The following is a 27,348-nucleotide window of genomic DNA, read 5'->3' on the forward strand; positions in this document are numbered from 1 at the left end:
ATCAGAGAGCAAAGACAGTTGGCCCCACTCATGAAATCCTAGAGGGGTGTCTGGCCCCAGTTCCATACTCATGAGTCAGCTCTCTTCGGAAAACTTGGTGGTGGGTCGTAGGGAGGACTCAGACTTTGTTTCCACCCTCAGTCACAAGTTCTGGAGCAGCGAGATAAGTCCTGTTCATTCAGTCAGCCAACTTCCACGGCGCACCCAGTGTGGCCTGACGCTGTGCCCGGCGCAAGTGCCCCGGAAACCGCCTTCACAATCGGGTATAATTTTGTGCGTCTTTCTAAAATGTCTCTACAGCTCTGGGATTTGTCTTTGAGCTTTGGTTCATGAATAAAAGTGAAGAAGAAAGTTTTTTTCTGTTTATATATATATTTTGTTTTTACGCTTATATTCTTGGAGTCTAAGAAGAGGGCCTGGTACATTGTAGGCATTCCAGAAATGCCTGATAGAGGATGGGTGCATGGATGGATGGATGGACAGACAGACGGATGAGTTGCACCCTTACAAACACTGTGTGTAACCATCCATTTGACAGACAGAAAAACTGAGGCCCAGAGGCAGAGGCTCCCTGAGGACTCTAAACTGGAATGACTTCACGTCTGGTCTCTTTCCCCTGCACTAGCATTTGAGGAGGGGGAGCCCGTGGGGAGAGGCCAGGCCCAGAAAGGGGTTCCTGAAGATGCAAGCTCGCCCTGCGCCTGGCGTGGCCAGAGGCCCAAACTGGACTCCTGCCTCAGCCAGCCCTGACTTTAGACCCGGCCCCCTTCCCTGGTGTAACTGGCAGTGTGAGCTCAAGTGTTCTCCGCACTGGAAGCTGATCATATACCTAAAGCTTCCTCAGGGCTTAGTTCTATGAGGTGAGCGGAGCGTTCGTGTTGGACTTATTTTGAGGGCAAGGCTCTCTCCAATACATAATAATCACTGCCCGTTAATAATTGCCCGGCTTTAAATCCCAGCTTGCCATTTACCAGCTGTGGGATCCGGGGCGACTTGCTCACCTTCTCTGTGCCTTGACTTCCTTGTCTGTGAGAGGAGATAATAATACCTTACGGGGTTTTCGTAACCGAGTCTGGCCGCACTGCTCACAGCCACCCCCCAGCTGTGCACCTGCCATCTGCCAAACCTTGTTCTAAGCCTGTCACGTACACCAACTTAGTGAACCTTCACAGCAATATATGAGGACAGCTATCCCCATTTCACAGATGGGGAAGCTGCGGCTCAGAAGGTGAGACTGGGATTTACACCCAGGCTGTCCGATTCCAGAGCCAGCGCTCTTAAATACTTCACAGGGCTCCACCGCCTCTCCTCCTGCCATCCGCACTGTGGGACTTTCAGCCTCCAAGGTGCTCGGAGATTATCCAGGCCCTCAGACGCTGCCTCCAGAAGCAGGCAAAGGGAACCAAAGACCAAGGCTTGAGACCCTCGCCCCCACCAGGCCCCACCTGCCCTGCTCATTGAGCGCCTGTATCCCATCTCGTCTCGGGAAAGACAAGGCTTCCTTGACTGAAAAAAGTTTGAAAGCCCTTTACCAAGACAAAACCTTTGTCCTTCTGCCAGGGAAACTGAGGCATGGGGCGATGAAGTACCCTGCCAAGGTCACACAATGAGTCTAAGTCCAAGCCGAGACAGGCACCATGGTCCTTCCTGGTTCCCAGCCCGAGGACTTCAACGTGACCGAGTAAAGGAGGTTGTTTGCAGAGCAGACTGCAAAGCCTGGTTACTTTCTCAAGATGAATCTTAGGAATCTCGGGCTTTTCAGTGCTTCTTAGAAAGTTCTCCCACTTCCCTGAAATCCCTGGCATTCTCTGCAGGGCTCGTGGGGGGCTCCTGCTTTGGACCGTGGCCATCGCCTCTGCACCCCCAGGTGTGGCACTGGGTCTCCCAATAGGCCGGAAGTGTCCCTCCCTTGTCCTGACTGCTACAGATGTTCCCCCACTCAGTCAAGGCTGACGTGTTTACAGCTTCCCAAAGAGCCGCGAGAGGCCATGAAACCCTACCAAGGACTTATGACCTCCCTGGGAGGGGAGGGATTAGCCTGTGTCCCCCCTGGTCTTGCCAGGCACTCTATACACAGCTCTCAGGCCACTTCACGGCAACCAAGGGAGGCTCAGAGAGGACCGGAGGGGTAAGAGACCTGCCCAAGGTCAAACGGCCAGACCATCCCGCCCCACTGTGGACACAGCCAGGACTGGAGGGAGCAAGAACCTGTATGAGTCCCTTCCACAGCCCCCAAGTTCTCACTGAGCTCCTACTGTGTGCCAGGCGTTTACTTACTCCACCAGGTAGTGGGACCACAGCCATAAACAAACAGAAACAGACCTGCCTCAGCGAGATTCCATTTGTGGGGATGAGATAGGTAGTAAGATCTCTCGAGTACCTACTAGGCGCCAGGCACTGTTTTGATCATCAAAATAGCCGTATGAGCCAGGTACGGAGGAAGAAACTGAGGCACAGAGTGTTTCAAGGCTACGCACGCTGCAAACATCCCTATAAAATGAAGAGAAAAGAAACTCTCAGTATTTCTTCTTTTAAATTGATTCCAGAGAGAGAGGAAGGGAGAAAGAAAGAGAGAGAGAAAAACGTTGATCGCCTGCCTCTTGCATGCACCCCGACTGGGGACAAAACCCGCACCCCAGGCCAGTGCCCTGCCTGGGAGTCAGACTTGCAGTCTCTTGGTTTCTGAGACAACACCCAATTAACTGAGCCACACTAGTCAGGGCTTCTCAATATTTTTTCAAAAGAACGGCAACGGTACACACCCCACTATTTCATGATAATTTCACATGTAGGACAATTGCAAGGCAATTTCTTACACAATTTCCCACACTTGAGAAACCTCCCGACACTTTCACACACAAGACACTTTTGTGACATTTCCAAGACATACTGACTTTTTGACAGTTTCACACACCAGGCAGCTGTGTGAAAGTTCTGTGCTCATGGATAACAGAGGGCTGAGCTCTGGGGAGACGTGTCTTGGCGAAGCCCCTGGAGGGTGTGACTGCCTTCCCTGGCCCCTGCCTCGGCCAGCTGCTCCTACTGCCCAATGATAAAAGATCCAGTGACAATTTTTTAGGGAAAAAAAATCTATGCTTTTCTGAAGGTCACTGGTGGCCGTTCTGGGCTGCTCAGTGTCCCCAGATCTCCCACCAGGGACACAGAGGTGACTGCTCTTGATGACTGGCTAATGGAGGGCAGAATGCATCTTGTGGGTCCAAGGTGGATCATTAAGGGACAACAGGGAAGCAGAGATTTGGTGTGGGGGGGAGGGTACCTGCTCCGGACTATGCGGCACCGCCCCCCCCCGCCCCCAACACACACACCCAGCAGCAGGCCAAGGACAGCAGGGGGCCTTCCCCATGCTTCAACCCCGGGCACTGGAATCCTTTGGCTGTGGGTGTCATCTGTCAGCACACGCCCCCCAATGTCCCAGAGGCACCCACCTGCTTAGGCACACAGGAACCCGACCCCCCCCCCCAGCTGAGTTTGGGAGGGACTGCCCTCTACTTGAGGGAAAATGCCCCTCCCATGAGCCGTGAGTGGAGTCGGCTGCCCCTTCCAAACAATACCCTCACCTCTCATCATCACCGGGCAGCCAGGGCAGGGCGCTGTGACTCAGTAGAGTTTGGGGGACCCTGTCTAGCTCTGCCACTTACAGTGGTTGGCCCTCGAACCTCAGTTTCCTCACCTCCTCGCTTCTTACAATGAAGCCTGGGGCCCAGCACCCTCGGCATCAAAGCTCAGGGAGCTTGTGGGAAAGCACAGGCCCCGCCCAGGCCGTGAGCACCCAGGATCCCCGGCGCTCTGTGCGCACACGTCAGTCTAGGAGGCCCCGGCTGACCTTGCAGAGTGTTTTGGAAGGTCACAGAACGCCAGGCACATCGCTCTAAGTGTAACCCAACGGCCTATACTGAGAGGTGGCCGGCACCTCTGCTTTTCACAAGCAGCCCCAGGTGATTCGGACGTGGGCTTAAATCTGGGGGTCGCCAGGGGCCGGGAAGCAGTCGATGTGGGTGTGGACGCTGCCCCGCCAGCACTTGCCATCACCCCACCCGAGCGTGGCTGCGTCTGAGAGGATGCCCTGTGGATTTCAGCAGTGGCCGGGGTGGGGCCGGCCTTCCCATCTCCCCAGTCCCAGGGGGGGGTAGCCAGAGAACCACTCACACAGCATGTAAGGGGGACCTGAAAGACAGAGAGACAGACATGTCACCCCTGCTTGAACACACCCACACTGGTCTGCTCCGTCTGCTGGGGCTGAGGCGAGAAGGAATGAGACCCGGAAGGGGCGGGTCAGCTTTGGAACAACCTAAACTGCCGCCGTTCGGGTAGTTTCCTGTCTCCGTCAAGTCCAATGGGCACTGAAGGGGCAGTGGCCTTGGCACCGCAGGGAACTTAGCAAGGCCTTCGTAAGGGGGCTGGTTCTCTGCGTGGAGGACGGAGGGAGGCAGGGGGTGTACCAGCAGCCAGGGTGCAGTATGACCTGGAGACTCAGCATCAGGTCCTGAGGTCCCACGGCAGGGTATGACTGTCCGCTGCCCCTCTGGGCCTCAGTTTCCCCCTCTGAAATGGGTATGGTAATTGCACCTAAATACACTGTGCCACATGTCCACGTGGGACGATAAGCAGCCGCCACAAAGATCGAGGCCACGAGGTGCAGCACTTGCCAGGAAAACGCGAACGAGCAGAGCCAGGTGCCGAATAGTCTGTGCTGGGTGCCGGGTGCATCCTTCCCTGGAGCCCACCTGCAGTGGTGGGAAGAGAGACACCAAAAATTCAAACTAACGAATACGCCATGTATCGGGTGGGAATAAATGAAGAACAAAGCAGGTTGAGAGGGGGGTGAGGGGGGTGGTCCTACTTCAGGAGCAGAGGCCTCTCAAGGAAGGGCACACTCCAGCAGAGACCTGAGGGGGCGAGGTCTGTGGATGAATGTGGGAAGGGCCTTCCACACAGGGGGGAGAACAGGTGCGAAGGTCCCGAGGTAAGAGTGGCCTGGGTGTGTGAGGAACAGCAAGACCCAGACCTGTGTGGTTGGCGCGTGGAGAGTGACTGGGGCGGGGGCGGGGGGAGAAGAGCAGGAGCAGGTGGGTTGGACGGGGCAAGGGCCATAGCACCAGCAGTGGAGAGAAGTGGTCGGACCCTGGGCCCATGGCAGAGGTGGAACTGACCGATTTCTGAGGGACGGCATGAAGGACGTGAGGGAAAGAGAGGAGGCAGGATGACTGCAGAGTGTTCGACTGAGTAGACTGACCGCTGACTAAGCCAGACGGAGATGCAGGTTTGGAGGACACTAGGTAAAGAGTCTCTGCAGTGGGTGTGTGTCTATTATTATTACATTCTGAGGGTCTTATCCGTTCACCTTTAGGGGTCATGTTGGACCCCTTAGCAGGGGTCGCTCTCTGCTCCTTTGCCCGAGCTCCTTCCTTGCCAGGAACCAACTCACATACCGTCTTGTGCTCACCTCTCTCAGGAACCTTCCCTCCTCCTACACAAACAGTCCTGCCTCCGTTGCCACCTCCGCCTAGAAAACCGCCCCAGCTGACTCCGGCCTCTGAGCCCAGCCCGGCCCACCCAGGTCCTTCGCTCGACTCTGGGCAATGCTGGGCAGACGTGGTCACTGTTTGCACTGTGCGATCCTGGTCCCCCGACTAGACTGCAGGCCCCCCCTCAGAACAGGTGTTGGAAACATTTGTTAAGCCATCACTTATTCATTCATTCAGGAAGCAGTAGGTACCCACAACGTGCAAGGCTATGGCTATTTGAAGGGAGCAAGCCAAGCTGGGCCCTTGAGCGAGCACCTTGGGGTGCCTGCCACGTACCTCCCGTGAGTCAAGTTATAAAATAGTGGGTGTTCACCTGCCATCTGCTGTGCATAGCACTCTGCCTGGGTGAGTTCACATCCACCTCACAAGTTCCTGGGAGGTGGTCAGTACTATTGTCCCCATTTTGCAGAAGAGAAGACTGAGGTTCAGCACAGTGACGGCACTCGCCTTAGATCACCCAGCCTGGAAATGGTGGTTTGTAAAGCCCCGAAGTCAAGATCACTTCAACATTCTGCTGATTGTGAGACCCTCGCGGTTCCCTCCTGTGTACTCAGAAGAGTACAGTGGGCCAGACACTTCTAGCGCCGAGTCCCCCAGGAGTCTCGAGGCCAGGCGTCATCTCTGGGACCCATTCCTCCTACAGATGGTGCAATCTACCCCCTAGGCAGGAAAGCGCCAGGCTCCTCTGAGCCGTCCTAGTGAGCAGTGGTAGTGACCGCCTCCCGTATGTGACGGCCAAGCAGGCAGGGGGGAGCCCAGATGGTGTTTATTTCCTCTGGCCATTGGTGATAGTGTCCCCCCACTGCCAGGCAGGGATGAGAGAATGCGTCGCCCAGCGCTCCCTGCGTATGGCCCCCCTGCATAGTTCTGGGTCCTTCCCAAGGACAGAGCAGCCCTGTCCCTCCCTAGGTTACATGACCCTGGGGCAGGAGGCAATGGTGTCTCTCTCTTTCCCCACCCTTCTCACCCTCCAGGGGGGGTCCTTCAGGACAGCTGTGTTAAATCCTCAGTCCACAGTGGCACATGCTGTTCTCATGCAGGACACACTTCTCTGGGCACACCCCAGTTATGAAGAAACTCTATCCCCAAAATGTGGACACCAAAATAACAAGTTCTGTGCTCGCTGCCCAAGCAAACCCAGGACTGCGAACACCCGCAGGGGCCCGGCAGGTGGCGACAGTGATACCGCTGGGACCCTCCTAAGTGTCAGGCTCGCTCAGGTCCCCACACCGTGATCTTCCGGGTCAGCCAATATGATTCCTGTTTTGTGGAGGGGAAAACTGAAGCACAAAGATGCTAAGGTACCAGTTCGAGGTCACATGGGCAAGGATAAGGGGCAGAGCTGGGATTTGAACCCAAGCATTCTGACCCTTAACCCTTCTCTACTCTTAAAGTATGGCCCTGGGGTGGGGGGGTGGGGGGCAGCCGTCTCTGTCAACAAGCTCTCCAGGTGAGTCCGACATGTGCCTGGTGAAGTGGGCGGAAGAGAAACGGCAGCTCGAGGAGGATGATACCTGGGAGCTGGCCTCTGCCCTCGGTGTCCGGGATAATAGGGAGCAGTGGGGACTGCGGCAAACCGGGACACACACGCCCCTCCGTGTGACTCCAGCCAGTTCCCGCCTTGCAGGAATGCAGGCCCGCTGTTGGCAGATAGTCTGACTTTTTCCAGAGAAGCCCAAACTCCAGCTTTTTATGTGAAATTTGACTTTCTTTTTTACATGTTGGCAATCTATCCAAATTGTTGGGTGGGGGCCATTTTTTGTTTTGTTTTGAAGTGCGGGGCTGACGTTCTTCACTCAGACACCAAGGCTTTTTCAGTGGCAGACTCGCTGCCTGCCGCCGAGGAGATGAACCCGACTGGGAGAAGGTGTACTTTTCAGTCTTGGATGTCACCCATGTCCTTCGACCCCCTCAAGGAAAGCTCTCAGAGTAAAGTGGGCGGGAGGCATGGCACTGCAGGGGTGACCCCGAATCTACTCTGAACCCCCAAATGGAAAAAATACAGAGATCACTTGCAAACTCGGAGCCACTGACTCCTAGCATCCAGGAACTGGGTCGCCCTGAGGGTGGGAACTGTCATTTGAAGAACACAGGTCATTCCCAGAACCCAGCAGGAAGAATGACCTGCCTTTCACCCAAGACAAAAGTTCCCTCCTTGTGTCTCTGCCATGAGCTCTTCACCGTCCTGAAGATGACAGACCCCCTGCCTGGAGATGGCAGTTGGTAGCTGCTGTCCGCCGACCTCTCTGGCTTCTCTGTACTCTCCTGTGAGAGGGGAGGAGGGTCCGGATGTGGGCTTACAACCCCACCATGTGTCGTGACAGGGCAGGAGCCGAAAAGGAACTTAGGCTTATGCAGAAGCACCTACTATGTGCCAGACACTGGTTTGTTTGTACACACCTCATAACAAGGCCCACGAGGGTAGGAATTGCTGCCACAGTTTTACAGATGGGGAAACTGAGGCCCACAGAGATTAGGGCACTTGTCCAACCAAGGTCACTCAGTGGTGAAGCCTGGATTTGAACCTGGGCACCTACACCCTAACACACGCCCTTAGATGTTTGAGGGCAGAAAACATGTCGTCTGCTTCAATATAACAATGACAGTTCCAACCTATAAAGGGCCTGCTGTGTGTGGGGCTGTCAGCTAAAAGTTTCCTATGCACTATCTGCTTTAATCCCAACAACCCTTCAAGATAAGCATTATCACCCCTTTTAACAGCTAGAATAACTGAGGCTCAAATAATTAAAGTCCTTTGCCCCTGGTCACACTCCTGCCCCCTGGACCTGACACAGAGGAGGGGCTCAGTAACTACTTGTTGGATGGATGGATGGAATGAACAAATCATTCAATCCTAGGCTAATATATGCATTCAGAGTTGTTTTAAGCCTGTATCTCTTTGTAAATTGCCCATCCTGAGCAAGTTTCAACTCAACCCCTGGGTAGCCAGAAAGGCAAGGTGACTCAGATGCCATCCCCAGCCCCCTGCCACTCCCTGCCAGCTGCTGGAGTGACACAGGGCCACACTTTTTGGTCCAGCTGGCATCTTGGCTGGGGAAGAATGGCCTTGATTATGGGAGACAGTTGTTAAGGGAAATCACAATTGGTGCCATCCCCTCTGGTGCCCCGAGAAAACTCAGGGATGTTGCCATTAGAACTCCAATGCTTCCATTTGGAAACATGCATCTGAGCTGGGAGCGGCAGCGATGAAGGCCGGGACCCAGAGGTGGTGCAGAAGGACCCAGGGCCTTTGAAAGTGTGCTCCTGAGAACCCAGAGCCACTTGGGATGCCCTGGCAGGGGCGGCAGTGGACGGGGGGCACAGCTGCTCCGCCACAATCTGTTCCCTCCGTGGCAAGCCGCATCATTTTGGTTGTAAGCAGAAACACGACTGTTTTGGGATCTACGGGGTGAGCCGAGCCCAGGGGGGTGGGTGGGGGGGAGGGACTGGAACCTGAGTGTGGAAGATGGTCAGAAACTCAGTCTTTTGGGGCACGTGAAGTTCCTGGTTGCTGTTCTCTCTGCTTCTGATTTATTTCTTTTTCTCTGCTTTTGTATGGGTCAGGAGTCTTTTGGTTGAAAGTGACAGAAAACCTAACTCAGAGTAGCTTGAGAAGATGGAGGCGTAGGTGGAAACACCTTGCGTCCTCGCACAACCAAATCTAAAAACAACAACGTTTTAAGAACAGTAAACGCAACCAAACCACACAGAAAATCAACAATACGGAGTACGAAAACAACGAAATGCTCAGCTAAACCGGTAAGAGGGGCGAAGCCAGCAGTGGAGCAGGTTGGGCAGAAAAGATCCCCAACCAGGGTGGTGCGCAGGCTGCTGAAGGCGCGGATCCCAGGTGTAGGGTAGCTACAGGCGGACACAGGGCAGAGGTGTGGCTGGCTGTCTGCGGTCGGTAGAGCATCTGCGTGCAGATAAACCAGTGAAGAGGCGAGCATTGAGACCGCAAGGCGCAGGGCGGTGGGCTCGCACATTTCCGCTCAGATAAACAGGCAGGGGTGAGCGGTGGGACGGACTGGGTGAGTGGAGAGGACCGCCATTGCTCCCTCTCTGACCTCGCCCCCACATACAGCGTCACAAACCAGCGACCTGGGTGGCCCTGCCCTGGTAAACAACTAAGGCTCCCCTCCTCATACGTAACAGGCACAAACAGATAAAAACATGGCTCAAGAACAACTCAGAGCCCCAGAGACAATAAATCTAAGCAATGAAGAAATAGCCAAACTTTCAGATGCACAGTTCAAAACACTGGTGATCAGGATACTCACAGAACTGGTTGATTTTAGTCACAAATTAGAGCAACATATGAAGGCTAAACTAATTGAACTGAATGGTAATGCACAGGAAACCAATAGTAATGGAAAGAAAACTACTCAAATCAAGGGAGTAGACCAGAAGGAAGGAAAAAAATACCAAATAGAAAAGAATGAAGAAACAAGAATTCAAAAAAATGAGGAGAGGCTTAGGAACCTCCAGGACATCTTTAAACATTCCAACATCAGAATTATAGGGGTACCAGAAGGGGAAGAGGAACAGCCACAAGTGGAAACCTTATTTGAACAAATAATAAAAGAGAACTTCCCCGTTCTGGCAAAGGAAATAGACTTCCAGGAAATCCAGGAAGCTCAGAGAGTCCCAAAGAAGTTGGACCCAAGAAGGAACACACCAAGGCACATCATCATTACATTAGTCAACATTAAAATGAAGGAGAAAATCCTAGAAGCAGCAAGAGATGAGGGGACTGTCACCTACAAAGGAGTTCCCATCAGACTGTCAGCTGATTTCTCAAAAGAGACCTTACAGGCAAGAAGGGGCTGGAAAGAGGTATTCCAAGTCATGAAATCCAAAGACCAACCAAGATTGCTCTATCCAGCAAAGTTTTCATTTAGAATGGAAGGACAGATAAAGTGCTTCTCAGATAAGACCAAATTCAAAAAGTTCAGCATCACCAAGCCCTTATTATATGAAATGTTAAAGGGACTTACCTAATAAAAAGAAGATAAAAAAGATGAACAGTGAAAGGACAGCAGACTCACAGTTATCAACAATCACACCTAAAACAAAAGCAAATTAAGAGGACAGCTAGATCAGGAGTGAACCATAGAAATGAAGATCACGTGGAGGATTAGCAACAGGGGACTGGGAGAAGGAGAAGGGGGGAGAAGGTACAGAAAATAAGTAGCATAGACAGTAGATAGAAAATAGATAGGGGGAGGGCAAGAATAGTAGGGGAAATACAGAATCTAAAGAACTTGAGACACATGTTCATGAACTAAAGGGGGGGGAATAGTGGGGGAGGGGTGTGCAGGGTGGAGAGGAATGGAGGGGGGGAATAGAACAAATGTAATGGCATAATCAATTTAAAAAAAAGAGTAGCTTGAGAAAAGAAGAGAATTTATGACTCCCCCCACCCTCAGGGTGAATCAAGGTGCACAGCCAACCTCCTGGCTCTGCTGGTGCTGCTGCGTGGCCTCCATTCTTGGGACACCCTCCCCTCATCTGGTGCCCACCAGCTCTGGTCTACATTCCCCAAAATCCAGTGGAGTGGAAAAGAACACACAGACACTCATGGACAAAAAAATAAATGCTAAGACCAGCTCTTGCGGAGACACATGCCTATGTCGGAATACACCATGTAGTCGAGGGGACCCGATGCTCTGTCGGCCAGGCCGGGTTAAGTGCATCTGGGTGGAAATGGCTCCACATGACCCACAGACTCAGGGAGGACAGAGGGATGGGGCCTCTGTTAGCAAAGAGAGGGGCCACAGATGCTAGTACTAGAATAGTCCACCCTGCCTTCCTGCAAATGTTCTTAGGTCGGCAGGCCAGCCCAGAGCATGGTCGGCCAATCCGGAGTCAGAGTTCTCAAAACACACAGCCTACTGGCCCAGCTGGCATTGAGGGGTTGGTTCCTGGTTCAGTCATCCGCCAGCGCACAGATTCACGCAGCAAAAACGTGACTGCCGGGGCCAGTTCTCAGGGAAAAGGAATTGTGAGCAAGGCTGACCCTTCCAAAATGCCTATTACATTTACTTTGGACTTGCTAAAATGTACGTTCCTGGGTCCACACCAAACACGTTAAAAGCCTCCCTGGGGATTCTTATGCAGTCAAATTTAAAAACCATCAAGTTTGGATATTTCTAAAGCAGCATTATACAAACTCTAGTTGTCATAACTTATTACCCATAAAAGTGGCACTCAACTCTCTACATCCATGACCTTGGGAATGGAGGAAAATAGCATTGCTGTTTTTAACTGGTTATAGAGACGTGAGGAAAACCCAGAGACTATCAAAACCCAGCAAGTCAGAGGTGCCATTACACTATAGAGGCACTAGAGGGCACCCTAGCCAACCGCCAGGACCAAGGCAGAGCCACGGCTCTTCAAAGACCTGGGATTGAAAGATGCTAGCTGGGACCCACTGTGTGCTCTTGTACACGTATACACTCACCCTAACACTGTCCAAGGTCAAGGGGAGGGTCCTTGTCGGGTTCTTTCGTCTTCAAATGTGAAAATACCACTCTACAAATATTAATGCTGTAGCTCCACTTGGGGCTTCTTTGCTGTTGGCTGCTTGACTTTGGGGAAGGTCCCACCCCTCTGGCCTCAGGGTCCTCACCAAAACTGCAGGGGTTCAGCTGAGTGACTCCCAAGCTTTTCTGAGGAACAGTGGTTATTTAGAGTTTTGCTTTGTCCCTGTCTGTGTTGCTATCAGCCACTTCTGCAGGCATCAGCTCTCCCATGAGGTCCGATAAAGGCGGGGCTCTGTATGGCTTACCCCCGATGCCCCAGGCTCTGCTGGGCACACGGCAGGCCCTGAGTGCTCTAAGGGGCAGTGCAGGGCCTACCAGCCTCGTCCCCCAGCTGATTCTGTGGGACCCTGGGCATATCATTTCACCTCTCTGTGCCTCTGTTTTCCCAGCTGCAAAATGGGCAACACCACCCCTGTCAGGGCATGAGTCTCAGTCCAGAAACTCAGTCTGCAGGAAATACCATTTTGTTTTTCCGTGACTGAACCTAATTTCTAATCTGAACTTTCCTGCCAAATGACAGAGATCACTTGAAGCCAGTTGAGGGTCCCTTTGCCCTTTGTTGGTGGGGTGGCATCTCAGGTAAGGGGGCTCACACCGTGCTGAGACACTGAGGAGAGGCGCTCTGGCCTCCGCTGACATCACCCGTGCCCACCTGCAAGGCTGAAGACGACATCATCAGTCATTGTCATGTAGTCCTCAATATGTCAGAAAGGCCCGGTGGCCTAAACAGGAGAGACGATGCCTTCCTCCCTCTCCTATAAAGGAGAGATCTATCTGAGATAGACAGTCCTGGGTTGGTATGGCTGTGCCATCAAGTCTGTCAGGTCCCTCTGTCACCTGCCATCTGCCATGGTCCTAGCTACCTAGTCCTCAGCCTTGCAGGTGGAAGAAAGAAGGGGAAGAGAATAGCCCTGCCCTTCCTTTGAAGGGCATTTCCCAGGTGTGGCACAGGACACTCCCACTTAAAGTCCATTGGCCAGAACTTCAACACATGACCACCCACAGCTGCAAAGAAGCCTGGGGAATGTAGTCTTTATTCTTGCCAGACATCAATTCCACTAAAAATCAAGGTTCCTTTACTGAGGACAGGAGGGTGAATGGACTTGGGGACAGCCAGTTCAGGGCTGTGCTGATACTGCTCAGGGGTGTGGGTCTCCACGGCTCTCAGAGTTTCTGTAATCTTCCCCTGCTCAAGATCGCAGCTTCAGGATGAGCCGGTGCTCGGGGAGCTGGGAGGAGAAGGAGTAGACAGAGCATAGTTCTTCACCCCTCCCCCACCCCAGGACACAGTGGAATCTAAACTCTTTTTTTAAAAAATATACTCTATGATGAAACATTTTCAACCTACCATCAAGAATTAAAAATAATATGATGAAGATTTGTGCCCCGGGCAGCCACGTTTATCAAATCTTGCCATTGTCATCTTTGCTTTAGCTTTTAAGATATTAAATATTACGTATACAAGTGAAGTCCCCAGTTTTCTTCCCTGATTTCTTTCCCCGATTATCACCTCAGAGACGATCAATCCTGAATTTAGTGTTTATCAGTCCCTTATATGTCTTTTACTCTTAATACAAATGTATATATAATGTCACAAAATACTCTTGCAGATTTTTTAACTTGATATAAATGGCTTCTTGCTGTAGGATTCATTGTGCAACTTGCTTTTTTGCTCTCAGCACTGGCTTTGAGGTGCAGCCACGAGGAACTCTCCCTCTGCCATTCATCATGGCCAGGCCATGTATGTGGTCATGGCTGTGGTATATGACTGTACCACAGTGTGTTTACCTATTGTGATAGATGGTTATTGGATTTGTGCAGTTGTTAACATTGCAGTAAGCATTGGTGTACACGCCTCTTTGTGCACGCACATGAGTCAGTGGTTTTGAGAGTGTGTTCCTGGACCAGCAGCATTAGCATCACCTGGGTATCTGTAGAAATGCACATTCTCAGGCCCCACCTCGGAATTGGACCCTCCAGGGTAGAGCCCAGCGATCTGCATTGTAACAAGCACCTCTAGGAGGTGCTGGTGCCTGCTTGAGTTTGAGAACCACTACTCTAGATTTTGTAACAGAAGCACATCCTCGAATTTATTACTAGGTTCTGCTAGATTTCTCTCCAAAGGATACACTTCTGTCAGGATGGAGGTTTCTTCTCACTCTTGCCAGCCCTTGGTGTCATCAGAACTTACGATCTTTGCCATTGGGGTGGGAGGTCTGGGCTCTGCTCACTTCTCAGTGATGTCCTCTCCATGGCCCTGGAAATCCCTCTCACAACACCACACTTTCTCTCTGGCTGCAGGTCCTGCCAGGTCTACAGCTTTGGAAACACACAAACTTTTACTCCGCTCCTGTGGCAATTTCTCTTCTGGAGGCATCAGTTACCTCCACATGAGCCAGCTGGGTCAGTCAGGGATCCCAAATGTAGGCAACAGCAGTGGCAGATATGTGAGGCTCCCAGGGTCCTAGGGTTCCTGTGGGTCACATGACCATACCTAGTTGCAAGGGAATCTGGGAAATGTAGTCATTTTTCCAGGGGCTATGTGCTCAGTTAATATCCCAGTGAGACAATCTGACGTGCTTCACACGTATGGGTTGACCATCTCTCTCTCCCTTTCTCCTACCCTCCACCCTGGTCTGGCTGGCAGTGGGCACTGGTCTGGGGGGCAACTGCACGGGCTGCGTCATCTGCTCAGAGGAGAATGGCTGCTCCACCTGCCAGCAGAGGCTGTTCCTGTTCATCCGCCGAGAAGGTATCCGCCAGTACGGCAAGTGTGTGCATGACTGTCCCCCCGGCTATTTCGGCGTCCGCGGCCAGGAGGTCAACAGATGCAAAAGTACGTGGCTCTTCCCTTGTCCTGTGCTAGTGTTGGGCTCCTGGGCACCTCTGGCCCATGTCCCGTCTTTTGCCCCCGACAGCCACAGGGGAAGTGGGTGAACGCCTGAACCCAGACTCAGATGCTTGGTTTCAGGCAGGCTCTAAAGACCCAGGACAGCCAAGGCCTTCTCTGGCATGAGCATGGAAACTTCACCTCTACCCTAGTCTGTCATGTGGGCTTGGGACTATGACCCTTCTGAGCTGAGCTCAAGTGAGAAAAGGAGCACCAACTCCATCTCTGATTTCTACTGTGACTGGCAACAAAGCATGACCACCTCTGAGCTCTGACAGAAATGAAGCCGGGAGTCCTCCCTCCTAGCACAGATTTGCTGTGTGACTTTAGGCAAGCCACTTGCCCTTTCTGAGACTTGGCTTTATACAAATAACCATGCTACCTGGACATGTTCCCTGCCCCTGCTGTACCTCTGTTTAAATGACAAAGGGAGTTCTTGAAGGCAACCCAGTTTGACCTTGGGCAAGTCTGGGCTTCAAAGGAGACACTGAATCCTGAGCCCAGTGCTCCAGGGCCTGGGGCTGCTCAGAGGCCCTCCCACCTTGGGCAGTCCCAGAATGCCCTCTTCCTGGGCTGCGGTCCTCACCAGGGTGGTCCTGGATCTATTACAGAATGCGGGGCCACGTGCGAGAGCTGCTTCAGCCAGGACTTCTGCATCCAGTGCAAGAGGCGGTTTTACCTGTACAAGGGGAAGTGTCTGCCCACCTGCCCACGGGGCACTGCGGCCCAGCGGAGCACACGGGAGTGCCAGGGTGAGTGGGGGCCTCCTCATCCCGTCCCTTCCCCTCCCATCCTAGTTCAGGAGCCAGGAGGGTGTTAGAAGACCCGGAAGAAATCATAGTAGAATCCACGAGGATGGCAGGCCCAGCACCACCATGCCAGGTGCACACAGGAATCCTTCAATATGCTAGAACCATCGTTACGATTACTGTCACTATCACTACCACAGTCAGCATCCCTGTTATCACCACGGGAGGCAGCTGAGTCCAGGAGAGCACTGATTTTGCAGTAAGACAGACCAGGGTTTAAATCCCAGCTCTAAAATTAGTGACCTCGAGCAAGTTACTTAGACTCACTGTCCCTCAGTTTCTCCAACCATTAAACAAAATTACCACGGAATGTAGAACCTACTTCATGGGGGAGGGTTGTTAGGGGGATTCAATTAATTAATAAAACCTGAAGTACTTAGTACAGTGACTGGTATACAGGAAGTGCTCAATACGTGCCATTATTATACGTGTCACGTCAGCTGTCATCGCCACTCCTGCTCGGTTTCCCCAACTACTCCTTTCCAGACTGTGACCGGTCCTTAGACAAGGCGGTTCTCACCTGTGTCCTCACCTGAATCTCGTGCCTCTGCCCACACGTTCCCTCTAGGATCACGTTCACAGTCATCCCAACAGCTGGTGGCTCCTAACTCACTGTCCCCGGCCACGTCCCTCCCTGAGCACCAGCCCGCATCTGCACCTGCCCTCTGGGTGTCTCCATCCCTCCCTCCCCATCCCCGGCCTGGCGCTTCCTCCGTCAATAACCACCAGCTCCATGACCCGTGCGGGCCATGCGGGACACATGAGCATCCTTAATGATGCTCCTCTCTCCTCCTGCGTCCAATCCAATCTGCTCATTCCTTTGCCAAGAAATATTTGCTAGAGCATCTGCTCTGTGCCAGGCACTTTCCGAGGGCTGGGGACATATTAGTGAATGAAACAGACAAGGCCTCTGCCTTCACAGCTGTAACATTTCGCTGAGGAAACAGCAGAGACACACAAGAATAAATACAGGTGTCAGATGGCTAAAGAACTTGGGGTGGGGGGAGGACGTAACTCCCAAACCCACCGTATCCCTACCCACCCCCTTCTCCCTATTCTACCCCTTCACATCTCTTTCTCCCCACACTCTGCCCATCACTGGGGGCCTGGCCACAGCCTCCTGCCTGTCTACCTGCCTCAGGTCTCACTGCCTCCAGCCCACGCTGGCTCTCATCCGAGCAGCGGGAATGATTATTTCAAAACAACAATATGATCCGGTTTCTCTTTGGCTCAAAGCTCTTCGGTGGCTCCCACTGGTCTTCAGGAGAGCCCTCCCAGGCCCTGTGCAATCTGGTCCCCATCTGCCAGCCTCTCTACCCCATTATTTTTCTCTCCATTTGAGTTTATACTCCAGCTTCCCTAGTCCTAAGCCAGTGTCAAGGCCAAGTCCTCCTGGAGACTTTGCAGGGGTTATTTCTTCCACTTGGGGCACTTCTTTTTCCTGCCCTTCCCTGAACCTGGCTCACCTCCCCACCCCCACTTCAAGACTTAGGTCAGGAGTTTCCTCCTCCAGGAAGCCTTCCCAGTCTCCCAGGCTGAGACCGGCACCGCCTCTGGGCTCCCACAGCTGCCTGTGCTTCTCCATTACTGCATGAGCATCCTGCCCTTCAGCCTGACCTCTCCAGACAGTGAACTCTGGAGGCAGACCCAGGTGTGCCTTGTTCCAGTTGCACCTGAGCACCCAGCACAGCACCTGGCACTCAGTAGGGCTCAGTCTCTGCTTGTCAGATGGAAACATCTAGCAGAAGGATATTGTTCTAAGGCCCGGTGACCCAGTTCTGGGCCCCGTGGGATCTTAAACCCGCTGTGTTGTGTTGCGTTAAGCCCCTTTGTTCCCTAAACCAGCCCGTCCCCAGCGCCTCCCCTGCTCTAGGCCTTGATGTCCCGATCTGCCAAATAGGGGTGTTGATGGCTCCCCCATTCTCTGCTGTCTCTCAGGGACTCGTAAAAGCAGCAAATGTGAAAGAATACACATACTTATATATATATTTTAATTCGTCTACTAAGAACTGTAATGTCCATAACTCATTTTTCCTCACAACAACACTGCATAGCTTGTAGTGCTGATCAGTGACACATGGTCAAGTTCAAAGCCCATGCCCTGGCCCTGAGGGCCATTCAGCCAACCTTCTGGTCTCGTCTGTCCCTCCCTTCCCAGACCCTCACTCCACCCCCACTCTGTCTCTCAAACACGGGTTTCCAGGCCCCAGGGGTGCGCTCCCTTCCATCTCCACACAGTAGCAAACTACTGTCTCCCCTTAGCTTCTGTGTCGCCTCCTCCAGGAAGTCTTCCCCTTTAACACCAGCCCACAACAGCCTGTGCACGCTTTCAAATAGCCCTCATCCCAGGCTCTCATTAGTAGTGATTTAAATGTCTCCCCTCTGCCCCTGGTACAGCCTGAGTCCCTTGCATTGTAGAGATGCAGGCAAGGGAACTGAAGCCCTCAGAACCTGCCCTTGGATCTGAAGGACACTCTCTGCCAGCTGACTCCATCTGTCTGTCTGTCTGTCTTTCCCTCCATCCTACAGAGGAGTGTGAGCTGAGCCCCTGGGGCAGCTGGAGCCCCTGCACACACAACGGGAAGACCTGTGGCTCCGCCTGGGGTCTGGAGACCCGGGTTCGAGAGGCCGGCCACACTGGGCAGGAGGAAGAAGCGACCTGCCAGGTGCTGTCTGAGTCTAGGAAGTGTCCCATCCGGAGGCCCTGCCCAGGAGGTGAGCACCGGGCCAGGCAGGCAGGGCCACGGCAGGAAGGGCCCAGGGGTTACTGTGAGTGGCCTCAGGACACCGGTCTCACAAAGAGATGCGTAAGGCTGCCTGAAAGTCCATTGGCCGCCACTTCACGTGAGTTCCGCACTGCCCTCCCGGCGTCCTATCAAAGGAAGGTCTTCCTTGCTGGGTCAGGCCCAGACCACTAGGAAGATCGAGCTTGCCCCTTACATCGGGGGTTCTCAGCACTTTCACGCTGACCATGTGCCTTTTAATCACGAGGATTTGGGAACTCTTTCCTGCTCTGAATGAAAATTCATGGGTAGGGTAACCCACTCGCACAGGTTGTTAAATAAATCTCCGAGTAGTGCTCTAGCCACAATATAAAAGAGAAACAAAAGAAATTTCATTGTGGCAGCGCACAGGCCAACAGACCGGAGAGCAGAGCATGCGCAGTGAACTGAAGTCGTGGCAAGGGCGACAGCCAAGGTCAGGGCCCAAGGGCAGGTTTGTGAGGCGCAGTTTCCATGATGGGGACCAGCTCTTAATAAGCCAACAAAACTACCTGACCTCTTGACTGACAGCGCACTGGCGGCCCTGGACCAGTCAGCGAATGGGGCGAGTGCTCAGACACCCTTCTCATTCCCTCGAAAGGCGGGGCTTGGCTCTGAGCAAACAGACTTCTCAGCTACGTGAGAGCCGCATGGCGACAGGGGCAGCTCTTCTTTGAGAGGGACTGTCCTACACACCACCCCTGATCCCTGTTCACTGAATGCTTCTGGGACCCCCTTCTTTGTCACAATGAAGATCACCACACAGACATCCAAATTATCCCCTGGGGGCTCTTAAGAACCATTGATGTAAAAAAGAGGGGCTGCAGAGTATGGTAGGTAAGGTGTGAGTGGTGAGTAGGAATAATACAGAATTAGCTAATGTTAACTGTGCACCTACTATGTGCCGGGCACCATACTAATTCTTTCTACTCGTTAAGTCACTTATTCTGTACAATGATGCTGTGAGGTAGGTTTTATTATTATTTCCATTGTACAGATGAGGAGGTTGATGCCCAGAGAGGTTAAGTCATTTGCCCGAGGCTCACACAGCTGGGGAGGTACGGACCTGGAATTCAAACGCAGGTCTGTGGGCAAAGAGGAACCTAAAGTCATGCTCAATGATGTGTTCCCTGGGCACACAGCACCCAGGACGTGGTGGAGCTGGGAGTTGAACCCGGGGGCGGCCCTGGGTTCAGAAGGACTTGTGGTGTCTGGGTTGGGAGTGCGGATGACAGAAACAGGGCCTTTGGGAGTCATGGTGGGCAGCTGGGGCCAGAGACGCTAAGAGCCCCAGGCCCAGAGAAGCACCCAGACAGGTAGTCTATAGCACCTATTGTGACCACGCCTCTCACGGTATCTGAAAGCTGGTGGCTGATGGGAGGGCTGGAAGGGGGGAAGCTCTCCTCTCTGAGGATGAGGATGAGGATGATAACAGCAGCAGCAGCTGCTGCAAGACACTCAGAGGCACTGACCACATGCTGGGCACTGTGCCGAGTGTTTTGTAAATATCACTCCTTCAGTTCTTCCGACAACCCTGCCATGGGCTCCTTGCATCACCCAGGTGTCAGGTCAGAGAGGCCTCCCATGGCCCCAGGTCACAGCACCTGCGGCTCCCTGCAGTGACCACACTCGTCCTCGTGTTTGTTCCACGTCTGTGATCTGTCAGGGCCAGCTCTTTGTCTGCCCTGTCCAAGGCTGCCTCTCAAGTGCCTGGGACAGGCCCTGGCGCAGAGTATGTGCTCAGTTAACTTTTGTTGGCTGAGTGAATGGGAGGCCAGGTGGGTAAGTGGTGGATAGGTGGTGGGCAGACGGGCAGGCGTAGGGAGGAGATAGAGACCCACAGTCACTCACCTGCCACTCCCACCTTCAAAGCCGGCAAGGGCCATCAGGCAGCCCCTCACCCTGTCCCCAGAGGCTGTCCCACCTGTGGCCTGACACAGGTAGCCTGGGAGCTTAGAGGGGAGCCTAGCTTCAGTGCCCCCTGAGGGCCCCTGGGGAGCACCGGAAGTGGGCATCCTGGTCTGAGGAGATGACCTTGAACCTGCCTGAGGAGGGAGAAGCCCCAACTCCTGGGGACAGAGGCACACAGGAGACACTCAAGAGATCAAGTTGCCTTCCCTCGCCTGTCCCAGCCCTTTCATCCCTTGCTGAGTGACCCTGGGAGGCGACTCCCTGACCCTCAGTATCTTCATTGTTTACATGGGTACACAGCTCTCTACAGAGAAATGTGGGTGCCAGAGAGTATATGAAAATAGCCTGGGTGTGGAGACACTCTGCAAACCAAAACTTGGGGGCCGGCCTTGCTCTCCCACCCACACCTCTCTGTCCACTTACCTGTTGATCATAATAATGGTGAACGACAGCTGGGAAGAGCCTTCAGGCAGAAACACAGCCAGTGGGCAGGCAGGCGTAGAGCTGGTGAGGGCTGGCTGGGTTGCAGAACAGTGAGGAGGCCAGCACCTGGGGCGAAGTGACCCGGGAGGAGGAGTGGGAGGGGCAGGCAGGCCGGGGAGGGAACTCAGAAAACAACACCAGGAGCTGCAGCCCAGGCCGCGCTGCTGAGCAGGTGAGGCCTCTCATGGGTCTCCGGCATCTCTTCTGAGAGATGGGACTCATCAGATGCTTGCCTCAGAAACTCACCCAGCTCCCCAGTGGGTGGGGCACAGTGGGGTCAAGGCTCTGAATTAGGTCTGGGGTTTGCATCCCAGCCCTGCCCTCCGACAGAGGACAGAGGGAACCGGGTGAGGCTCAGAGGCCATGACGCCTGGCCCCGGGCCTGCCACCCACAGCTGGCACGAGTTTAACAGACGCAGAGCATTCGGAGCGTGGCTGCCACGTGGCACCGCTAGCTAGACGCTCCTGTTATTATTACCCTTATTTTGATTGTCACTGTTTTCAAGGGGCAGACCTGGGGCCCAGAGGTGACAGGGGAGGTTTTTGTGGAGTCTGGGTAAAATGTGTGGTCTCCGGCAAAGACCCCTGTAAACCATGGAGCATATGTGAAAGGGCCATGGGCGCCCCCTCGAGGCCACACTAAGTCCCGGGCGGCCGTGTGAATCTCCAGGCCTAGGGAGCCCTCAGCAAGTTAGCAGCCCTGCTCACCCACGAGGAAGCGAGAGAAGTGTTCAGTCTGGGGAGAGTTATCGTATGGTCCAGATGCCAATCAGGAGTGTTCGTCAGGTCTGGGCCCCCTGTCTGGGGGGAGTGGGAGACAACCCCCTCTTTCAGGACTGAGGGGCCCCCCGGGGCCCAAATGGCCTCAGAAACAACGCCCTGTGCCCTCACCCGCTGCAGAGAGAAACCCCAGCCAGAAGAAGGGCCGGAAGGACCGGCGCCTGCGCAAAGACAGGAAGATGGACCGCAAGCTGGATGTGAGGCCCCGCCCGCCACAGGCCTGACCTGCCCCTCGACCACCCTCCTGCAAGCCAGCTGGTGCATCCCTCGCCCTTCTGCTTTCCTGCTGTTTTTCTTCTTTTTACTTTTATCTTTCTTTCCCCCCACCCCGTCTCTCTTTTTTCTATGTCCATCTACCTTTTTTCCTCCTTTATTTCCTGCATTTCTTCCATATCTATTTCCCTCCCCTTCATCCTTTCTTCCTGCCCTCCCTCCCTCCCTCCCTCTTTCCCTTTTCTTCTTGCTCACTTTCCTTTTTTCTGTCTGCCTTTCTTTTCCTTCCTCCCGTTTTTCGCCCTGTCCTTCTTCATTCTCTCCCTCTCTCTCTCTCTCCCTCTCTCTCTCTCTCTCTCTCACACACACACACACACACACACACACACACGTACATTGAGAGACCAAATGCCTTTGCCCTGACCCCCAGCTACTCTTTCTTATCTGCTCCTTAAAGAAAGTAAATATCATTTTCTAGGCCTTTCTCTGACCTTGTCCTGACCCCACCTTTTCAGAAAAGGGGTTTCCCAGGGCGGCGTCAGGGCCACGACACAGGCAGGCCCCTCGAGTGCTGACCCCAGGGCTATCCCTGCCTTCGGCTCTGGCCAGTCCCGGAGGCCATTTCTGCAGCCCTCAGCCACAGCTCCTCTCGGAAGCCTCTGGAAGAGGCTCTGGGGTCTCCCAATGCCCAGCTGGCCATGGAGGAGCCAGGATGGGGCCTCTGGCTGGACAACCAGCCCCCCACCCGCCTGTGGCAACAGAGTCCACCATCCTGGAAGCGGCTGCTGCGGCTGCTTCACTGCCCTCCCTCTTCCCACGGGACTGCCCTCCCATGTCCTTCAGGGATCCCAGTGCTGCACTGGGTGGGCGGTCATGCCTGGGGGAGTCCACTCAGCCCACAGGAGGCCATCAGAGCTGAAAGGAACTTGGAGAACATCTAGGCCCCCCTGCTCCCCACCCTGGAGCCTCCTGTCATTGTATCCATGGGGAAACTGAGGCCTGGGAAGGAAGGGACGTACCTAAGGTCACACGGGGAACCCGGGTGCTGTGCCTTCCGTCTGTTGGTTGTCCTACTCAGCATATCCACAGCTGAGAGGAGACTTCGGGGCCTTGGCGTTGGGGGGCGGGGGCAGTAAAGGAAGTCATTGGGTCAGGAGCAAGAGAAGATGACCCCTCACTCACACCACCACTGAACATTTGTGCTTCACTGTGAAACCCCGTGTGCCACCGCCAGGAAGAACAGTGGGAGGAGTCTCAGGCTAGACCCAGCTGAGAAGTAGGTTTGTTCTCACGGCCTGTCACTCCGCCACCACGGTGCCCCTTCCACCTTTGTTCCTCAAATCCCCAGGAAGGGGCACTCTGGATTTGCACTGGCATCACTGGCTGGTCTGAACTCAGAGGGTTCAGCAGCTAACGGAGGAAGAATCTGAGAACTGAGGGGCCCTGGGGGGTCTAGGAGAGAAAGGTATCGGCGGGCTGGGGCAGGCTAAGGGTGATGAAATATCACTCCCCCACCCCACGACAGTGCTCAGGCCTCCCTCTGCTCGGTACATGGGGAACCCCTGACCCCCAAGGCTCACCCTCACTCCCACTCCCCCTCTCACCTCCTTGAGGACAGCTAAAGCCCGCCTCCTCACCCGGCCAAACCACCTGCTTCTGTTCTGCAAAAAGTCTGTGCCTCGAAATGCTCTGTTGTTGTTTCAAGACCCCAACCTTTTTTTTAAATAAAGGGAAAAGAAAAAAGAAACGTGCAAATGCTTCTTGGGCATCCTGCTGATGAGTGTGGAGTGGCTGAATCTAACCCGTGTGGGTTGTTTGCACTGGAATGCTCAGGGCCTGGAGGGGGCTTCGGCCCGCAGACCCTCCACACCCCTCTCAAGAAGGGGGCTCAGCCGGAGACGGAAGAGAGCCATGCTGCGCTCCGCCCACCCCCAGTGCCTTTTATCCCCGTGGTCAGAGGTGGCCCCAGGAACACATCTGTACTCTGTATGACATGTCTGAGGGGCCAAGGGACACTGAAGTGGTGTGACAATCTTACAGAGCCATCAACACCCTGCGGTGCTGGTGAAGGTGGCCTCGGCTTAGGGAGACACAGGTTCGAGCCCCACCCTGTCATCAGCAGTGTGTGGGGTCAAGGCTAAATCAGTCCCTTTTTCTGGGCCTCAGTTTCCCCATTTGGCAAATGAAGAGAAGGTATGACTGCATTTAATCCATCGCCCAAATCCGGGTGGCCTGGCAGCATCCTCTGGGGTGCTTTTTAAAAATTCAGACTTCAGGGTGCCACCCCAGGCTTACTGAACGTGAACAAGTTCAGGAGCAGACAGGAAGAGCGAGGTAGTCTGGGAAGAGTACTCCAGGACACGCTCAGCAGACAGGTGGCTCTTGCCTGACCTCCAGCCCCAGAGGGCTGGGGCCTAAACACAGGCTGTTCTGATAAGTCTCAAATGCTGAAGTTTCTAAAACCCACCATTCCAAGAGACCTAGACAGGAATGAAAGTTTCCCTTCCTGCAATGCCCTGGCTGGTTCTTTCCCTCCGGGAAACTGCTTCTCTGTCCCCAACTGGGATCTGTGGGCAAGGTTATTTTTTATGTTTCAAATTAGGAGACAGTTTGTTCCCGGCCTAAACCTCTCGTATAACCTTTGGACCTCGGATATTCCTTCTCCTCCAACTCCTAATTCTTTCCAACCTCACCCTCTCCTACCTTCTCCTGAGGATTGATGCGTTTTATTGGGAAGGACGGCTTCCCAGGGAACTACCCGGGAGGGGGCAGTGGGCGGAGCCCGGAGGGAGGTGCCAGTTGCCCGCCCCTTCAGTGCTATTCCGGTGGGAGAGAACAAAGGCTTGGCCCAATCTGAGGGGTTCCTCCGGCCCCCATTCCAGCGGGGCTAAACCAGGGCCCTCTCTGCGACCCACTCCTTCCCCCGACGCCCTTGCGTTCACTTGGTCCCTGTCCCCGCCGGAGGCAGCACCACGGCCCCGCCTCTTGTTTCCACCTTCTGTCACTAGAGGGCACCGCCCAACCAGAAACAAGGCAACAGCCGAGATTGCCAGGGCATTTTTCTGAAAGAGGGAGGATGTGTCGGGTTTCTCTCCTAACAAGACTTGTGAAAAAGAGGGCAGGCTGCCTCTTGCCTCAGGTTGAACGATAAGAGTTGCATTCAGGGAGGACCTGAGCCCAATATCCCTCAGCCAGGAACCCTCACTGTTCCTGGCCTCCTGCTATGACATTGGGGGGGGGGGGGGGGGGAGGTTGTGGAGCCGGGAACAGGAACAGCACTATATTTCTGTTTTCACGTACAGGAAATTTTCAGACTATCCTATGTGGTCCTTCTGACTCAGGAAATGCTCATTCTTATAATAACAAAAATAAAGGTAGCCATAATAATGATCAATAATAACAATGTCTTACAGGTATTAAGCACCTACTACATGCCAGACGGTGCTAAGTGCTTTGGGGGCAGTGTTTCATTTCCTCTGCTTTCCTCTCCCCAGTAAAGATCATAGCAACTCCCATCTGGCTGGCTTGTTTAAATGTGCAAACACTTCGACATCCTTATCTCCTGCCACCCTCACAGAAACCCTGCAAGCTAACTTACAGAAGAGCCTCAAGTTTAAGTCATTCCGCTGCATTCATCAGTCTCAATTATCCATCTATTTGATGCACATATGAAAGTGCCTGCTGTATGCCTGGTGTCGTGCTGTGCGCTGAGGCCTCATCACTGGAGCTTTCCTCGGTCTGTAGAAGTCGATGACAACGGTGTGACGAGGCCTTCCATAGGGGACAGGATCTAGGAGGAGCAGCAGCAAACCCATCTGCAGCTTACAGGGGCCCTGGGGATCCTCCTCTGGGACCCCAACTGGGCCAGGCTGAGAACTGAAGAATGAACAGGTGTTAATGAGTTAGGGGTAGGGGTTGGCTCCCAGCTACAGGACTCAGCATGTGCAAAGGCCTGGAGAAGAAGCTACTAATAGGGATGCCAGCCCCAGCGTTTCTCAGCCTCCCAGGCTCTCAGACCCTGGAACGCAGGGACACAACCCTGGGGACTGCTGGTCCCCCAACTCCCACCCCCCTGCATGGCTCCCAGACTTACCGTCTTTCATGAAACCTGCCAGCCACAAGCTGAAATAGGTCACGCAGCCAGACCTGGGACTGAAGAAGTCACCCGGAAGGGGGACGTCCAGTCCCTGCTGCTCCAGCCCCCAGGTGTAGTCTTTCCAGCTGAGGCTCCAGCAGAGAGAAGCTGGCCCCACTCTGTTCTGTGGGAACCCCTGAGCCTCAGAACCCAGGAGCATAATAAAATGGTCACTGCTTCATGCCGCTAAGGGGGGGGGCGTTGTTTCACAACAATAGACAACTGGAACAGGCATTAATAGTGGCACCGCTTGTGGGTGGAGGGGCAGGGGAGTGGGGCAGATAAGAGCCAGGAGGGAAGGCTGCAGGTCCCACCTCCGCACTGGCCAGCTCTGAACCCGTAGGCACCGTCTGGTACTTCTCCCCGTGCCTCAGTTCCTTCATCCGTGAAAGGGGACAGTCAGAGGATCCCTCGTGGTGCCATTGTGAGGTTTAAAGAAGTGAATCATGGAGAAGGGTTTAGACACACAGTGAGCGCTCCATACAAGTTTTTTGTATCACATACATTTTATTTATCCACTCAACAAACATTTCTTAAGCACTAAGTCTGACCAGGAACTGTGCCAGGCACTTGACCTTAAAAACTTAGATCCGTTCTCTCTGCAGTGGACTTTATTATTATTCCTACTTTTTACAGATGAAGAATCTGAGACTCAGGAAGTAGGTAGTGAGGTGAGAACTCAAAACCAGGCCCTGCCCCAGGGGTGGCTCCAGGCACAGGCGCCAGGGGCGCACCCCACCCAGCCCGGGAGATGAGCTCAAATCACATGAGGGAGATGTGTCCAGAGCCCCACTGTGGCCTTCCACCCGGCATCTGGGACAGGGACTCCAAGTAACTCCCACACACACTCGAGAAGATGGTTCACTTCACTCAAATTAAATGACAATAAAGTCACCCAGCAATACTATTTTTTCACCTATCTGATTGGCAAGGAGCCAAAATTTGAAACCACGGGGCCTTGGGTGGGTTGTAGGCGAGCTGGTGCTTTCTCCGCCGTCCCCAGGGAAGGGATATGGCCCAACCTCTGTGGAAGGCAAATTGACAATATTTATCAAAATTACAATGTGCATGTCCCCTAACCCAGAATTCCATTCTAGGGATCAGTCCTCTAATTAGCCTCGCCCACATGCAAAATGACAGGTGTGCATTACACACGGCTGTTCCTGGCAGCCTGCAAGTGATCACAAAAATACTGAAAACACCCTAAATGTCTATAGGAGCTGTGGTTACCTCAATCGCCTTGCAGGTTTTGGCTCTGACTCCACTTCCTCCTG

General features: G+C 53.7%; 1 protein-coding gene across 1 annotated transcript in view; it reads left to right on the top strand.

Moving 5' to 3' along the window:
- RSPO4 (R-spondin 4) overlaps positions 1-21,950 on the top strand; it is a 38,559-nt gene extending 16,609 nt beyond the window's left edge. The window contains exons 2-5 of the mRNA XM_037143265.2: positions 14,739-14,927; positions 15,593-15,733; positions 18,320-18,505; positions 21,847-21,950. Coding sequence (XP_036999160.2) covers positions 14,739-14,927; positions 15,593-15,733; positions 18,320-18,505; positions 21,847-21,950 — 620 coding nt within the window. The remainder of the gene's footprint in view (positions 1-14,738; positions 14,928-15,592; positions 15,734-18,319; positions 18,506-21,846) is intronic.
- The last annotated feature ends 5,398 nt before the right edge of the window (positions 21,951-27,348 follow it).

This window comes from Artibeus jamaicensis, unplaced genomic scaffold, assembly GCF_021234435.1.
Source record: "Artibeus jamaicensis isolate MK-2021 breed Jamaican fruit bat unplaced genomic scaffold, CSHL_Jam_final contig_685, whole genome shotgun sequence".
NCBI lineage: Eukaryota > Metazoa > Chordata > Mammalia > Chiroptera > Phyllostomidae > Artibeus > Artibeus jamaicensis.